The 18,853-nt window shown below is 37.6% G+C and overlaps 1 protein-coding gene across 1 annotated transcript in view; it reads right to left on the reverse strand.

Moving 5' to 3' along the window:
• The window catches only part of ANKFN1 (ankyrin repeat and fibronectin type III domain containing 1), a 53,375-nt gene extending 38,201 nt beyond the window's left edge, over positions 1 to 15,174 (reverse strand). Inside the window, exons 1-4 of the mRNA XM_042833081.1 lie at positions 14,989 to 15,174; positions 8,537 to 8,747; positions 3,798 to 3,992; positions 2,199 to 2,312 (exon numbers count right to left, since the gene is read on the reverse strand). Coding sequence (XP_042689015.1) covers positions 2,199 to 2,312; positions 3,798 to 3,992; positions 8,537 to 8,747; positions 14,989 to 15,174 — 706 coding nt within the window. The remainder of the gene's footprint in view (positions 1 to 2,198; positions 2,313 to 3,797; positions 3,993 to 8,536; positions 8,748 to 14,988) is intronic.
• Positions 15,175 to 18,853: the final 3,679 nt, after the last annotated feature.

Here is an 18,853-nt window from a genome sequence, read left to right on the forward strand (position 1 = left end):
ATTCCCCTATACACTGCTACAAATGCTCCTGATCTTTTATTAAAAAAAGAAATGGTAAAGTAAAGAGGGAAATAAAGCCTAACAGCTGACTTTCTTCTCTGAGTCAGTAAAATACTTAGATGGCTTTCTGCATAATGCTTAATACTTCGACTGAAAAGATGCTCAGACAATGTTATCAAGATCTCCTTTCAGGCTAATTGCTAGCTGGTTCCAATCATTCATACAAGTGATCATTTCAATGGTTGTTTCTTTTTTACAGCCTCTAAAACTAGCACGAAGAATCTCACTCCATAATGTAATAAGCAGTTCTACAATCAGTGCTTAATTAATTCCCAAAAGTCACCAAAAGAAGCTATTAATTATCTTTCTTTTTATCTAACCATAAATATTCAATTCTCATGGGACAGAGGATTTAAAAAGAACTTTCTGCCAGAACTGTCAACTTGATGTAGCATAAAACGAAGACCAACAAGAGTAATTCAAAATATGACAGCAATGCCACCTGGTCTGATTGGAAAGTTGGGTCAAGTTGGATCAAATTCTCTTTATGGTGTACTTACCATAACGGGACAGAACTGAAAGGTGCAAACCGTGCTCAACACAGCCGAGTTAGCAAGATAAAAATACTGCAATCTTTAAAACTAGGAATAATATTCTGATTTAAAAATCAGCTCTATCTTGGAGTTGCCTTTACTGTGAAAATATCAACATTTGTTATAATGAGAATCTGGACAACATTTCAGATTTGTTTAAAATCCGCATATTACAAAGAGCAGGCTAATATTCTCAAGAGAGTTAAGTCTTTTAGGAGCCCAAGTATCATATTCACAAGTAAATCAGGCAGTAGGAAGCCCTTAAATGAAATTTAGTTTCCTGGCAACCCAACCCATTGTTTAAAATTCGATTTAGTCTCCTAAAGGTCTTTGATGTTTTTGCAAATAACACTTCCTGCAGCACTGCAAGGCTGACTAGGTGTAATACAGTCATTTACCCTTCTACTGAGGCTATCAGGAATGGAATCACTTTGATTGTTTTAGTGATGTCTGGGAGGTTTTTTTCCTTGCACTATGAAAAAAAGTGTACTGAGCATAGCCAACGATGACTGGCATCTCAAATCAGAAGTAGAGAGGTAAGAAAACATGCCTTTTCCAAAATAATCTCATTTAGTCCTTTGGGTGCTTGTGATGCCACTGAAGGCTGTGCACTGGCGTGTCCCACTCTAGAGGAACTTCATGAACTGTTGGACACTTGCTCTACTGCAGCTCTCTGCATATTTCCTGTCGAAGCAATCGCTGTGGCACCTATACACAGAAATAGGAAAGACACTGCCCCAGACCCAGCTATCATAGCTCCTCCTACACGTATCAAAACCCACTCTAAGAGGACTTTCTGGGTCTCCACTCTCAGCTATTCCCTGGAGCAGTCAAAGGCAGCCTCAGATCTTCAGGAAGTGCTTTTAAGTCCCTTTACCTGTGGAAGGGCCCACATTCCTAGTTAAAACTGGAGGTTGCATATTGCTCCATTAAACATTGAGGAACTCACTGTTCCAATCATTTTAGAGAACCAGCAAGTTCCCTTAAATCAGAACATTTTGATTTCAATCTTTGATAAAACTTTTTTTGTTTGTTTTTGATTGGAATTTCCTATGGAATAGAGATTATTTTCTACTCAACAGAGCTATTCACATGGAAGCATTTTCCTATTCATTCCACTTTGCAACTAACTGGTGCCACTCCATATGTATAGCTCTTCCAAGAATGATGTGGCAGCCCTGGAATACCTAATTAGTTGGGCTGTATGATACCTCTGCCAGAAGTTTCAACTTCCAGAGGCATTCCTTTAAGGAACTGTGGTGTGGGTTTGGCATTTACAAGGATACATACAGTTTCAGAAGCCCACAGGCACCAAAAGTTAGTCTGCATTGCATAGCTGACTCATGTCAACCCAGTCACTGAGCTTAACTACAGAACATCAAGCAAACTCCTTCAAAGCACTCAAGAAGAAAGCTTCTGTTTGTTGTTTTTTTCTTTTTAAATAAAACTTTGTCTTTAAGGAATCTTAAAAGAACATTCAATTTGTACAGCTATTTCTTATGAAAATAATTAAAGTCAGACATTTCTAGCGAAAACACCTTTTTCACTTGGCCATCAAAGGTTTACAGATTGTTAAGGCAAATGAAAGATATCCAAATCCAGTACCTTTATACTTGGTCACCACAGCTGAGTTGACACTCAGAGGTTCTTGGAAGGTGACAGTGAGTGATGTACTGCTTGTTACCATGAGACAGACATTGGTTGGCGCCTCAGGGGCTCCTGGGAGAGAAGAGAAAACATCAGCTCTTCAGCACAACAAATCCTATTCAAACAATGTTTCTGAGTCTTCAAAGAACCCACTGAAAATCACCCTGCAATTGTGAGCTTTGGGTTGTAGGTGTTTGTGTTCTCTGCCTTTTGAGAATTTTAATTAGTGCCCTGCTAACAATATCCTGCAGACACCATTTGTTTCTATCATGGTTTTTGGCTCCTTTCAGTTAAAAATATCTTCCTGCATATATGTAACCTAATAAAACAGATTCATGCTAATTATGTCAATGAAAAGCCCCTATAAATCTCTTGGGGTGGGTAGGAAGAGAGAGAAAGGACAAAACCACAAAGAGCTAATTAAACTTTTATAGTTTCACTAACAAATTCAAATTTATTAAATGACAGAAAACCTTTTTACGTTATTGTGATTCAGAAATTGCAGATTCCACAAATGTTTCAGTGCAGTAGTTCCAAAACACATTTGTCAGTTGAGGCCTAATTTTTTTTTACTATTATTATTTTGTTTTGTCGTTGTTTTTTGTTTTTTTTGTTTGTTTTAAAAAAGCTGAGTTCACAGAATATCAATCAGACTCAATTCAGAAATCAAACATAAAATGTCATGACTTACTGCTGGAACTGATTAAAAAAATCATTTTATTAACCTACTGCTGTATTGGGCTGTATTTAATATCTAATACAAGGGGCACTACCTCTGTCTTGAAGAAACAGTCTTAGAATACAATAAAATTGAGAAAATACAATAAAATTGAGAAAATTTTTCCAAGTGCATACATATATAAAGGTGGCTGTAAAAATGGTAATGGCAATGATTGTATTTTATTGAAGAGGAAGGGTACAGCTAAAAGATCCAAATATGAAAGAGTTCAGTCCTGCTTATTTCTTTTTTTCTTCCCATTTTCTTTAAACAGTTCTGCACCCCAAGTAGCCCAATTTGTAACTATGCTGATGGAATGTCACATGTAGATGTCAACAATAAAAATAAGCATTGATAATTTTTATACGAAAAATCTAAGTTCATTTTTAACCAAATATTAAGAAAAACTCAACTACTTTAAGTCAGAACTATTTAATAAAATAGAGTACAACAAGAGAAAAAGACCACTGTTCCTCTATTACTTCCTCCGTATTCATATATTCTAATTGTCTTATTTTAAACTCTGATCATATGAAATAACATCCAGAAGTAAATGTGAAGAGACAAGACAGAATCATTAGGTCCTGAACTAAGAATCTGTAATCTCCTCCAATCAGTTTTACACTTGCTGCTCTCAGATGCTCGGTCCTTTCTGGAACTAGTATCGGATTTCCTTCTCACTTTTGGGAAGACCATTTAACTGAGCACTTTATTTTTCCCACCCTAACATTCATCTGCTTCACAGCAGTGCTGTGAGGATCATCTTTGCTCAACAAAGGCAGTTTTCACCACCATACGAGTTCTTGTCTTAAACTTTGCAGCTACTTTCTTCTACTTACTAGCATGCTCGTAGCCTGCCTTCATGCGCTTGTATAGCCTGTATCTCCATTCCCATGCTTTTAGTTGCTTCTCTTTTTCTGTGTTGTCTGTACCAAGGCCTTCATTCATCACTTGTGCAGACAATTCAGTAACTCGCTGCTGTGCTTCCTGGACCAATGTACACAGATGCACTGACCTGCTTTCCATGTTAACAACTACCAAGAAAAGGGAAAAGTAAATAATTGCTTCATGGTCTCATGTGACAAAATTCTGGCCTTATGCATTCCAACATAACCCACATAAGGCCAAATCCTTGAACGCTGTGCCTTCCAACAGATACCTTGTCATCAACTTGATTAGAGCCACACCAATTTGTACCACACTTAAGGATCTGGCCACTTAAATGGGATAACGACATGAATAAACAGTAGATTTTATCTTCTGGTGTTTCTCAAAAGCTTAACAATGTCTTAATGAGCCTGAAATTGCTTACATGTTTTAGGTTGATAGAATACTATAAAAGAAGTAAAATAATAAAGAAATTGGTCTCTAACTCTAACTTTGCCATAGTATCATATGTTTTCTCAGGAAGAAAGAAACTGGTGTTGGTTATAGGTAAAAACAATACACAATATACAAATCTCTACAAGTGAAGAGAGACCTAACTGGCAAAGTTAAGAATGAGAGTTTTGTGTTTAAGGGCCACAGCTGAAGTACAGTGATTCTCTTTCCAGTTATCTCTGTGCCTCAGTGTTGCCCTTTACTTCGGCCTGTAATCAGTTCTGACAGACCTGACGGATCGTGAGCTGTCTGACGCGTGGAGATTTTGTTAGTCTCAAGTGCTCAGAATGATTTTAATTCAACATTACTTAGTATGAATTGCCTGTATGAAATACTGTGTGCTCTGTAAGTGTGAAAAATGACAGTCACATTGGATATAAACTAAAATTCTTAGCCCAGGTCCACAAGACTGCCCTACACCAGCCCTTGATGATACAGAGAAATGTAGTGAATTAAATGCTATTTTTCAGAACTGCTTTTAGCCTGAAATTGTTCAAACTATTAACAGTTTAGAAAATAGGATTTGTAAAGCTGTTTAATCCGAGCAGTGCAAGAATTTATCTGATGTTCAATCCACAGGAAATAACATACAGGAAAAAAAATTCCGAAGTCACAGAAAGCAGCTTTTCTGTGGTGCCTGGTGATTTTGCAGACGAGCTTTGAGACAGTTCTAAACAAAACCCCTTATTTATTTAAAACACTTCACAAGGATTCACATTTATTTAGAATTGGCACAAGATGCTCCTCTTAACAATAATGGAGTGTTGCTGTGTAGGGACAGCCAGCCTGCTAGTCTGCCTGTGTTTTTAATACGAACAGCAGCAGTGTTGCACAGGCTTCACCACCATTTACTGGCATAAGCCAGGAGCAGTATATGGTTCTGACAACATGAAGCTGACGTAAGGGACCAAGGCTGACTGGCTTTTGACATCATAATGAGTGATCATATAGGCACATATGAATGTATAGTTCCTAAACTGGAATCATAGGATTACAGGATAAATTGGGTTGGAAGGGCCTTTCTAATTATCTTGTTCAAAATTTAATGTTCAAGCTTCTTGTTGAAAACAAGATGCAAGTTCAGGCCAAGTTTCTGAGGAATTACCCATCTGGCCTGGAAAACTTCTTGAGATGGAGCTTTACAAGCTCTCTGAGCAATATGTACAACTGCTTTACTGACCTGTGATTGAAAAAGGTGTTTGCTTTATCCAGTTTGAACCTCATTTTAATTTTACCATTTGTCTCGTGTAACCGTATCACCATTGAAATCTATCAGAGTCTAAGTGTAATGCTGCACAATAATGTGAAAACTGACAAGGAATCTTTAAAGCCACAGGAGGAGAGTGAAGAATTACCCAGCACCTCTGACATCCAAAGGTTGCTTTTGAAGAATGGCTGTTTCTAAGACCTCGCTTTCAGAAGCTGGCCTGCAGCCATCCCTCTTGAAGTTTGAGCATTCTTTGTGTGGACATCAAGAGGCCAGGCTTACTGGAATCTGCTGGTCCTCACAACTGGCTGTTTACTGAGAGGCCAAAGGTGACAGTTTCCTGGCTTCATGCCTACAATAAGCGTGCAACACATCTGATAGCAAAACAGGACTGAGAAAGGAGATTTTATGTGCCAGAACTTCAGGTGATTGTAGGTTGGCATTGGTTCAAGATTTCACTGAGGATCTGGCTCTCTCTCTTTCATCACGATTCAGATCCACAGTTGTCTGGTCTTGGAAATGTATCAAATCAGTCGTTGGAAATTTTAATCTTATTTATATTTAGGTTCACATGAACAAACCTAGCCAGACCACAAATATGCGAACAAAAGCAACTGAAAAGATTAATAATGCAGTGGGCTTTGACAAGAGCAAATGTCTCGCTTCCTCCCCACTAAATTAATATTCTAAATGCTGCAATTTCTGATCCTGCTTCATGTTTAAGAAATGCTGGGCTCCTGTTAAGATTTATACAGCCCGAGGTCCATGTGGAAAAGGAGATCAGAGTTTTACTTTCTGTTCTTTTATCTGCTGTTCTGCCTATTCCAGGCAGCTGTAAGCTATTTGTCCTTCAGATCCTCTCTCCTACAGCACTGATGCTGCAGTGAAATTTCAGCTTGATCTCTATGTCTAATATAGCAGAAGAACAAGAGTTCTCTCTGTGAGAAGCTTCCTGTGTGCACTTGCAGTGGGGAAATCATTTACCTCAGCTTCTCAAGTGTATGTGTTTGTGCCATGCACCCGCTTACAATCAGATTAAAAGATGTTTGTGTCCTGTCCCAAAATCAGTACGAGTCAGAATCTTACCTTGAAATCCCACCCCTCCCACTTAGCCCAGCAAAGTCTTGCTCAATTGATCACCACAGTGAAATGAAAATGCTCCTGCTGGGTTCTAATCACATCCTTGCAGGCCTAATATCATACAGAATGGGTTTAATTCTAGAAGGCTTGGTTAGGTACAGAAAAGAAAGCAGAAACACTAAGGGAGGGGAAAAAAAGTGACTGCTGTCTGTTCCCCAAGATTAAAGCCTCACAGGAAACTGCTGCAGACTTTTGTTTTAAGTGCTGAAAATAACTTTTTTTTGCATTTTGTTCCTAAGTAGCAACTGTAAACCATTAAGCTGAAAATTAAAAAATAAAACACACCAAAACAGCCCTCTGCTTTTTACTGAGGACATTTTGACCATTATTTCAATCAGAAAAGCTAAAAATCAAGATAAGTGAAGTGGAAATTTGGTGGGTATATTTTGAAATGGAAATGAGGTGGTTATATATTCATATTCTCTGTGTTCATAGGCATGTTTGCATTAATTACAGGAAATGAATACTAATTTATGATTGCCCCTGCTCGCCATCAGACTGCATTTATTTACAGATGAGGTCAATGAAAAATTAGTTTAGTCTTTTTTACTGCTGTTTAGAACACTCAAGACTGTGTTTTCCTCTAGATTTGTCATGGTTAATGAATGTTGCTTCAGCAGTCAATCATGTACTCTAAATGCTGTCACACTTTTTTTTAAAGCCTCAGTCATGAACCATGACAGAAAAATAAACAAATAAATATAAAGCTAAAAAAATCTTTTCACTGAGCAGCTACACTATGCAAAAATCTCCAGGGAAGGTTAAAGGAGGCCAGAATAAATGATAATATAAGTGCTGTGGACATAGAAAAGCAATAAAGGTGTACCAACACTGAGGGTCTGGCAAAAAAAACTCAACATGCACACACACACATGCACACACGCTCTCCAGTGAAAAAACTGGCAATGTTAGTAGCCTCAAGGTGCAATTTCCTGGAGCACTGAGATTGACATGCCAGCACTAAATGTTGTTAATTTAACTAACTTCAAATTAATGGCAGAGTCTGCAGTGGCCGAACCCCTCAAACACAGTCTCATTATAGCCTTGCTGGGAATGTCCTAAATATAGGCATTGACAGTTTAAAACAAATTCACATACATTGGTGTATTTTTAGACATAAGTAAGGCGTCAGAGTTTGTGTCATGGTTTACGGTTGATTAATTGGTTTGGTAAGTCACCCTGCAGCCCACAAATTGTGCATTTAAATGCCTGTGAAGGAATACAAAGGATAGCTCTATAACTACAATACGCAGTTATAAGCAGTGATAGCATTCCAGTGAAGTGTGAAGGTCTGCTTTGTGCTCAGATCTCCTCTGCTTCTCTACAGCTTGGAAACTCTCGTTGAGGCTATTTGAAGAGAAGGGCTGAGGAGATAGGAGCAGGAGTCTGAAGTAATGGAAATGATAGATTTCAACACAACCAGCCTTCTGAAGGCAGCACAACCAAGATCAAAATAACCAAAACACACCATAGCCCAGATACCCATACTCTTTTCATTTTTAATGACAACCTCTGTTTCAGACCATGATCACTCCATTCCTCTTTCCATATTTTTGAAGATTTATTTTCAGTATTGATATTAACTCAGCTGCCTCACTGTTCATTAGGTTAGAAGTTCAATCGGATTCATACTTACTCTACCTTACATAGGGAACAAAAACTATCTGCTGAGCACACGTTCAACAAGGAGATAATTCTGCAAATATCCTTCCAGCACTGTGCAGCTATTTCAGGTATAATCAGCTTCATGATAAAAAAAAAGTCAGATTTTGTAACACAATTAATTTTCCCAAACAAAAGCAAACCTAATTATTACAGAATTATCTGAAAACATTCAAACTGAATACTTACAGTGTGGGCTTTCTTTTGCCCCAACATGTAGAAGAGTCCTAGCAATAGGGATGTTGTTAGTTAAAACAGCAATATCCAAAGGAGTAAGTCCTTCACTGTTTGGAGTATTCAGGTCCAGTTCCTCTGGTGTGTATTGATAGAGAAGAATCTGAACAGCATCCAGATCTTGCTGTTCTACGGCCTCAAACATGGCTTCATTGCATTGGAAATTCTGTGTACCAGCAAAAACAGAAATTCAGTAGAACTTGAAAATGTTTGAACTTTAGGAAATAAATTATGGAAATGACTTTTGTGACATTACTATAAAATATTGAATCTTCCCATCCTAAGTTCAGCTAGAAACATGGAAGATGTTTGCAGGAAAACTGAGCTTGCTCTACTTCTAGACCTGCGTGCTTGAGCCTCTTTCAGGTGAGATTCAAATCCATCATTCTTTTTTGGACCTGAAATTGACCATATGGGCAACAGGATATGTTTTTGATGTGAGGCTGGATGAAAGACTACGATTTTGAAAGGTTCTTGTACTACTTACTTTTTCATTCTCAAAATTTGAAGTAAAAACCTCAGGTGTACAAACTCAACTAACCAGAAGTCAAATAAAACAATTCTGGGAAAACTTTCACAGGTGTGGTGTGATCTCGTGCTCACTCCAACATTTCAGTCATTTCTCACTGCTCATATTTTTGTATTTAGCTTGTAGCTAGAAGAAGCTTTGAGATATATAGCCCTTAAATAAAGATGCAGAAATGAGACTGAATGCACTGATCCTCCACTGTGCTTGGTCAGAAAAAGACATGTTTGAACAGCAGAGAACACGAGCTCAAAAGTAAGAAAAATCAGGGGCACACGTGATGCCAACTCTCAAGCAGGAGGAGCCACTAAACTTTCTATTCACCAAAGTCAAGGAGGTAAAAGAACTGTGTAATACGAAACAAACAAACAACAACCCAAACAGCTTTCATTTCCTAATAGAGCGGGGGAGAAGGAGGTGCAGGAGGATAGCATGGTCTGAAGGTTTCTGTTATGAGAACATCCTTCCAGAGCCTACAGTAATTATGTTATTTGCCAGGATTCTTTAAATTCTTTCCCAGTGTCCTCTTGCCATAATTACTTATTTTTTTCCTCTTAAGAACGAATCAGTAGAAGCAAGAGGCCCAGCTAAGCAAGGAGGGCGAGGGCTCAGCTTGTGGTCTTATAATGGAACTGAGGTCTATGTAGAAATACTGCGCCAACGGACGTACTGAAAAACGCTTACATAAGAGATCAAGTGATGCAGATGGATGTAAACTGGTTTCCTGCATCCCAGAACCCACAATAGAAGAAACACAGTGACTGTTAAACAGCAACTTTTTGTTACTGTATGAATTAAACAGTGAGTTGAAGCTGTCTTCTATTGTTATTAGACATCAACATTTCACCCACAGAAGAAAAATTATTTTTCCTTTTTTAACAGATGCATTTTTAATTTGGAATACCCTTGCCTAAGCCTTCAGTGAAACACCACTTTCTGACAGCACTGATCTGCTGAAACATCTTTCATTTCCTCCCAGAATATACAGACTAATGGTTTACAAGTGGTTCTGAAAACATGAGTACACAGCTACAAGCTGGAACTTGATCTGGCCTTTTCAGTTATGCTTAAACGTAGAAAGCTCTTCAAATATTGTATGACCTGACAGAGATCTTTCCGTCTACTGCTTTGGATGTAAAGTATTCATATCACACTAAGAAACTGCAAAGATTATGTTGCCTTTGAAGTTTTAATATGCTGAGTATTAGGAATCAGCAGAACCAAAAGGTTACCCCAGATTTCCAATACAGAGAAATGAGATACTTCACTTTGATGATTGTATGTGGATGACATGAACTGAGCAACAAGAAAGTAAATCCAGGACAGTAGTGCTGACTTGGAAATAAACATTTCAGACTATTGAATAGAAAAGATAACTCACTCTGGAGAAATAGTTTGTATGTAGATTTCCAAGCAGAATAAAAGACAATATAATAAAACACAATAAAACACAACAGAATAAAACACAAGCGTTTCATAAAAAATGGGTGTCTATCAAGTTCTTGTTTTCAGATTCTTCTCTAGATTCTGGGACTCATATGTCACTTTACTGTCAAATACTCAGGATCCTACTTCAGTGTTAGGTGGAAGAGAAAAATCTGACAATAAACTAAATGGTGAGCAGCTAAATTTATCATTCTCTATTTATGCCTCTGTTCAAGGGAAAAAAAAATTGTCCTTCAGGATGTATACCATCATTAGAGAGGGTACATCCCCAGTGAAGGTTGGAATGGAGGTCAGATATCTATTATTTTAAGTTCAAAATGACAAATTGTTACTGCAATGCAGAAATGTTTTCTTTTATTCCAGTAGTCCATAAATCTGCTCCAAGATGACAGATCTTAGCCATATTCTGGTGTTTTCCCCCCAATCCAAAGAGATGAGGTGCACTAGCTAGAAACCAGAAGAGGCTTAGTTTAATTTAATTACAAAATATTTTAATTAATTGTGCTATTCTACACGTGCTAAATGGCATTGACTCCCACTCAAGTCAATTCCCTACATGTAATAGCTGCACATCACTGTACTATGGACTCAGAATTACCATAAATAGTGCATTGATTGAAGTAAAAAGGCCATGCTCTTTAGATTTTTGAAATGTCATTATTTCAGTCAAGTAACTGTGAAATGGAAGATTGTTTTTCATATGACTGATTAGAAAAGTAGGTATTTTTGGTGAAATGGTTAATATATTTTATCTACTTTATAAAAGACATTAATTTCATCTCAGCTTAAACTCATTTCAAATTCTTTTCCTACTTACTTTGGAACTTCCCCTGTGCTGTTATTTAAAGAAATAAATGGAATTATGCTTCAGAAGCATCTCCATGCTCATGCAATCAGAAAATAAGCAAGAACCAATTGTTCTTGTAAGTGATCACAGAAAATGAACTTACTTAACAGTTAATTCATAAAGAGCTTATTACAAAGGTGATTAGTTGAACTAAACAGAATGACTACATTAGACCTCATTTCTATTCCTTAAGTTCATTTGAAGAAACACTGGCAATCACTTGGGGAGCAGAAAAGAAAGGCAGAGCTGGTTGTATTAATCAGTGACAGACTTGTGGTACGGATTCAGAACAGGAAACCAGGTATTTCTCCATTCAGATTTTCACTTCTGTGGCTCTGGGTACGTGCACTGCTTCCATTGCTTTCTTAAATCAAAATAGTCCCCTCTTTTCATTGGCCTCGTGATTGTGCAGAAAGGTTCAGTGAATTATCATCTGTAGAATGCCACTGAAAGGGCTGCAGACCATTATTGAGCTTTAATTCCAATTCTGCGTGAAACTCCATCAATCTGTACTGCATAGCAGAAATTTCTTGCATTACATAAGAACGAACAAAAAGACCTGTTACATAATAAGGGAGATGCCTGCATTCAGTATTGCAGCTGAAATTAACTGTGATGTGGCTGACAGAAGCATTTGGCCCTTTTCCAAGCACAGATACGCACTCTGACAAAAGATTTTACCTACCTGAACAATTCCTGTAGAATTATTTTCCAAACTTTGATTTGACTTGTTATTGTTGGATTCATTGTCAAGACTTAAACCTGCATAGATGTCTTTAAAAACGCATCATCAGATTTTCACTTGCCAACCCAAATACCTACAGTATTTCTGAAGTTTTCTCCTGAAGTCATTTGCCGTACAAAATATAAGCACATGCTTAAGTTAGTTCCTTATAAATACTCTGGCCAGGGAATCTACTGGCACAAACATTCCACAAAAATGAAAAAAAATACAACCAAATTGCTATTTCTTCATTTCATTAGAAATCAAATCGAAAAAGTTGCACTCATTTAAACAGAGCATTAAGTTTATAACCTACTTCTTCCAATCCAAATAATTTTCAGACCAAATTGTAAATATCAGGTCTTCCAAATGAACAATTCAGACACAACCATTAGTCTGAAATATGTTGGCATTTCTTGTAACTTCAGAGATTGTAAAAACATGGAATTATGATATGACATTTCCAAATAGGCATGTATGTATCCCTCATCCACACAGTAGTGTGCATCTAACCATAATAGACTTATTTCACTCAAAAAAACACCCTGGTGAGACAGTGAAATAACTACCCCATTTTCAGCCATGCTAATAATTGTCCCATTTGAAAGCCTGCACTGAGCCCAGCTTTCCAAGCCCAGAAAACGTTCTGTGCTCCTGACCAACTTTTCCACAACTATTTGCTTTCACATAGAAAATAGGAATATACTTGAATATTATATTGTTCTCTGCTGCAGTAAAGCTGATTGTACTCTTATATAAGTGACTCTAGAATCGCAGCATTGTTCAGATGTTTGCAGTTCAGGGCTAAGAACCTCAGATGGGGTAAGATGTACTGTTGTTAGAAGCACGTGTTCAGTTTCAATCAAACTGTCACTAATATTAACAAGACCCTTCTGATTTCTGCCTTCATTTACATTTTTGCTAGATATTTCTATTCCTCTCTGATTAGACAAAGTCACTGAATTCAAAGAGAAACTCAATCCCATTTACAATGATCAGGTAAGGTTTAGAGACATGTCTTTTTCCTTGATGCGGACTTGCAGCCTCTAATCGTTAGCTAGGCAGCTGTGCTATGTGATTAATTTATTTAGGTGTTACACCAGTGCACAAATATATATACTGAAAAGAACTACAGTATTGCTTTGCAGTAAGTAATAACCATGTTCCAGTAAGTGATTCAGGGCTGTTAGTGTTTAGAAATGCAATCTTACGTAGCTTAATTAAAATGAAGTACCCCTTTCAAGATATTTGCTCTAGGTTAGCCTGAAAAAGTCTACTATGTGCTACTGGAGTTGGAAAAAAACATTAAAGTAGTTTCTGCAAAGACTTGTTTTGATAAACATGAGTTCAAGAATAAAGCTATTTTGGGACACTGCTATGTCTGCAGCAAGACAACAATTTACTGAATGGAAAGTGTTGCACAGTAAGAGAGAATGGAAAGAAAACTCTTCACCAGCCAAAACTGGGGAAAAAAAGAATCATCAAATTCTAACAAATGTTATTCACTTGTCTGGAGACATGCTTTTAGTCACTGACTTACCTCTGTACCACAGAAATTCAATGATTAGAAAATACATCAGCTAGCTACCTGGAATATTTCCAGCCCTTAACTGGTGGTTTGCTTGCCATTTATTTCTAGGGAAAACTGTGAAAAAAAACCGGCATAACAGACAGAAAGGGTCCCAAAGCCTTTTAAGTCCAGTGGGAATTTATTCACTGACTCTTGTGGACACCAGCTGGTAATATCCAGAGATGCTTACACTCATGGTAGGTCTGCAGTGACAAAAGCTGCATCACTCACACAGTAATGTAGTGCTTGTGGTGAAAAAGTTAGCTGAAGTCTCTATTGCATTAAACCATCAATATGACAGTGTAAAATTGATTCTCCTCATTAAATTGACTGAATAGGCACTATTCAATCACAGCCTGATAGATCTGCACTGAAAAGGGAGGTAAGTGGGACCACAAGTAAATAGCTCTGTGGATAGCAGAGGATTGAAGCCTCAACAGTGCATTGCTCCTCAGACTTTGGGCTATCTTCATTTGCCATTTCTCATCACTTAAACATGACAGAGGAATACATATTTGAAGGAACATGTAATTAGATATGTATATTTAGAGATGCACTGGTCAGAAGATAAAGCATCTGCTTTAGTACATCAGAGTAATGGCTCCAAGATGTGACTTCTGGCACATTTGCACACATGTCCTATGTCACTACTATTCACAAGTGGAGAGGATCTCCCTCAAAATCTTTCAGAAGAGAAGATGACAGATGTGTTCCTACTTATGGAAAAGAGAATTATTTTTTTTAAATGGCAATATCAACAGCAGATTTATTTTCCTCCAGCAAATATAAAAGATTCTGTTATGCACTGAGCTTACGCTGTTATTACTTCACAGACATCCCATTCTTCAAAATGCATATGCTGTAGGTTGTTCAGCTTCACCAGCTTTGGCACAAGTAGGAGCACTTGTGAGTACTAAGCCCAGTGGAGACAAACATGCTTTCCTGTTCTAGCACTAGAATGCCTGGCTCTGTTCTGTACTGGTGTAGAGCACCCAGGCTACACTGCTTCCTGTGTAATCTTTTTACAGTCTTATCTAGAGACCTTCATCACAGTCTCTGACCAACCTTAATGCTAAGTTAAGATCTTACTCCTAAGATAAAGCAACATCACTGTACGTTGCTTTGGCCTTCAAGAAGGTCAGACTGTATTTTGACATAGAATCAAAAACAGATTTAAGCTTGAAAAGAATATACAGCAGGGAATATTGGTCAGGGAGCAGATGAATTGTGATGATGAAAAGCACACAGATTTAAAGGCAGGGAACTGACAAGCTGAAAAATGTCAGGTATTTACCATCGAGGTCTTACGGAGGCTGAGCCGGTCCGAGCGCGCTCGGAAATACGCTTCATCAAAGGACGTATGGCTCCCCTTCAGCTTCTCTGACAGGTTCCGATACAATCGCTTTGCAGCATTTGGAGAAGATGGCATACTGTTCTTTTTACTCTGGAGGAGACTTAAATTCTGCATTTGCTGTGTCATTTTCACCTAGTGGTTTCTAGAAGAAAAACAACAGCTGCTCAACAAGGTTTTCTTACACTAACATTGATCAGAACTGTATCATTGGAATATATTGCAAGACTTCTATGGCAAAAATCCCTTTCATGCACAGTTTTAAGTATGTTTATAAAGAAATTTTCAGTATTCCAAAGCCATTTGATTCCAAATACCACTCAGGTAATAGTAAACTCATGAGAGAGAACAATTTGCAGTCACTGTACAAACCCTAATATCATAAAGAAGAGGACAAGAAAAACACAAGTAGATCCAACCAACACTTAATTCAATCCTAGCTTAGCATATTCCACTGTGTTTGCTTTGGGATTTTGTTTTTATACCAAAAGCAGCAGATTCAGTACATCCAACTGTCATGATATTACATTATGGAGAGGTTTCAAGCTTCATTAAGCCTGTAGGCCAAATGGGAAACTTACTGAGAAGCTGTGTAGACCTTTAATAAGTTTACATTAAATAAATTAGCTTTGTCCACTTAATAGGACTTCTCAAACCTACTGTGGTATTACTAAAACCAAACAAAAAATACCTGTTATTAAAGTCAACATAACTTATGCCTTTATCAGTCCTCTCTAAAATCTCAAGTTTTTCTTCCATTAGGAACCAGTAAATCTAAGGAGAAACTAAATTCTGTAGAAAATGCAGCTATCCAACAATACAACAGATGGCATCTTTGCTATCCACACAGAATCAGTGCATCAGAAATGACTCAAAAAATACAAATGTGTGTTTGTCTTCTGTATGCTGACACTATCAGAACACTGTAACAATGTGTGGAACAAATGCAGGGAAACAAAGGAACTGCTGGAATTATCTAAAGCAAATTATCTGCATTTTTGACCAGTGAGATGCAAAACAGTACTGAAGATCATCATACTTCACATGTTTTCAAATCACATACAAGGCATGAAATGAAAAAAATGAAAGGTAAATGCAAGCTGCATAGTCTAGAAAACCTCTGTAAGGGGATCTCAGTAAGCTGTTAAAATGACTCCTAAGGGACCAATGGAAATAGGATCAGGCAAAAATAAGTAATAACAAAAACAAAGATCAACTTACATAATTCTGTTGCTTTTTCACTGAACACCAGCATTTCATTTTTATAGATGTAAGCCATTTTGTAAGAGTAAGTTAAGGCTCCAAATTCAGGTCATTTGTGCCCCCTGCTCCAATATGAGGACACTGTCCTTACATCACCCATCAGGCGTGGGTTTGGATTTTACACTGTGCAGCCTGAAGTAACAACTCTCATTGAAAGATGCTAGACCTGATACATCACTGGGATAACTAATATTGTTACAGCATATCCCAGACTAAAAGTTTAGAAACAGGTGATGTCCAGAATGGACCCAGTGGAGATTTTTACGTACGGACACCTCTGCACATACCCAGCACAGGTCAAAATGAAACAAGTAAGGAGATCTCAGCACGGTTCAGAGCAGCCCTGAGTGATCTCACTAGCATTCTTATAGCAAGTCACAAACTACAACAAGCACACTGCACTGTTTCTTGGAAAAGGGCAGAACTGACCAGGATAAAAACAGCAGCAGCCCTTCAGTGTGATTTTTGCATTTCCAAGAATTAAAAAAAAAAGCTTATGGCAATGGTTCCAATAATAAATAACCTGAATCTCTGGGGAAACTACCCTGGAATTAACCACTAACACACACCTCATCTTTGTGACTACAACTCTGGTACAGCATTAACCAGACCAGTGGCAGAAGTCTTCATACACACATTCTCACTGCACATACTGTAGCTTGTTCTTTGTGATCTGATTTCTGCTTTCACATCAAAGCACTGAAGTAACCTTTTATTCCCTAACAGCAGGGTGCTTCAAAGGTCAAATAAAAATGTTATCCTTGTAAAAGCATTTGGGGGGGATTGGTAAATACTGACATAATGTCCTCTTAGGACATCCATGTCCTTTCAAAATCATATTTCAGAGGAAAAAAAAAAACAAACCTAAATTATACATTATGTTCTATGTGGCACAAACTGCTGCACTGTATCTACAGGTAAGCTAGGACACAGCATAGCTGTAAAAGAATTAACTTCAGATCTTAGGAAAACCAAAGCTAAGATACCATTCTGCCCTTTACATGCTCTTAAATATGTTCATTAAACAATTTTATACTTGAACTAATAATTAAGAATATATAATGATGAAAATTAAACTTGACTTACCAGCTGTTCAAGGCAAAACGTGACCAAGTTGGTGGTAATTGCCACTATCTTCACTGTATGAATCACATTGGCTTTGCTGTCTTTGCTGGTTCAGCCTCTGGGCAGAATGACAAACCTCTTCCTTACACTGCATGAATGATCAGAAATGAAAAGATTATTAATAGCTATTACTAAAATCCAAATTGACTGATAAGATCTCAGACTAAAACAGGACTTAAAACAAATAGTGTTGTATCACAGGTCATATCACATTTGGTGCCTTGACTCTATGATGAACACCTAAAGCTTTTGCTTCCAGTCAAAGATGCCACGACCTCTCTCTGCTTTTAGCTTGTTGAATTCCTTAAAATTGATCAGCAGCACAGCATGAAAGGACAACAAATAATTACTGCCAGAGTAAACAAAACTGCAGTTGTCATTAAGTTGCCATAAAATATGACCAAAAAGGCATTAACAGCCATTGGAAAGCAGTTAGTTTTATGTTCAATCAATAAAAGGAGAAAAAAAGAACCCCAGTCCTACACTCTGTCCAGTAATGCATGTTGCATGTGATGTATTGTTTCTTCTATCTTCAGGTAGGCAGCCACTACAGCTGTCTGCAATCATAGCAACAAAAGCAGCAGCCACATCCATAGCTATAGGACATCTGCAAGATCATTTGAAAGCCCCCAGCCGAAGAAGATTATGTTTAAAAATGATGTCTAGGTGAATAAGAAAAAACGTATTTTACTGATGCCTTCATTTCAGCTAAAAGAGATCCTGTAGTGTTCATATCTGCTCTACTAGCTTCCAAAATAGGAAAACAGTGATATTTCGAACTATGCGTGTGTTGTTATTGGTTTTTTTACTAAAGGGCAAATGGGATTAACACTGGATCCCATAGAAATCCACAATGCAGAGTAAGGAATAACCATAGAACAGCCATAGAAATCTAATAATAATGGAAGTGACAAACAAAACTAAGCAGCAGCTTATGAAATCGTTAGTCTTCCTGAACAGTGCAGTGGGCTCATTAATAGGAACGGTCCTGTTGAACATCTGGCATGAGAAAAAATGAGACACTCATTTCTGGGTCTGTCATAGCAAAGAACTGTTTGTATCTACAGGAGAGGTGGGGGGAGCAGTCAGTGGGTTTTTTTGTTACTGTTAGTTACTTTTTCAAATTGCTTTTAAAGGGGTACTGGAGCCACTGTTACATTAAAAAAATAAAAATAAAAAATCACTGATTTTATTCAGATGTGGTGCTTGATTTTGGAAAATGTTGGAAGCGTTCTCCCACACTTGAAAGCCTCAGATAAAGGTTCTGAACTTCATTCCAAATAGCACCCGTTTGCAGAAACAGCTGAAGATAAAACCTAGCCCTAGGCCTGGCACTCATCTGTCACAAGACTTGAACTTATATACTTTCTGTTCTATGCTATTCTATGATATGCTTTCTGTTCTATGCTATTCTATGATA

Source organism: Centrocercus urophasianus, unplaced genomic scaffold (assembly GCF_019232065.1).
Source record: "Centrocercus urophasianus isolate 14NV4802_14NV808 unplaced genomic scaffold, USGS_Curo_1.0 seq_40, whole genome shotgun sequence".
NCBI lineage: Eukaryota > Metazoa > Chordata > Aves > Galliformes > Phasianidae > Centrocercus > Centrocercus urophasianus.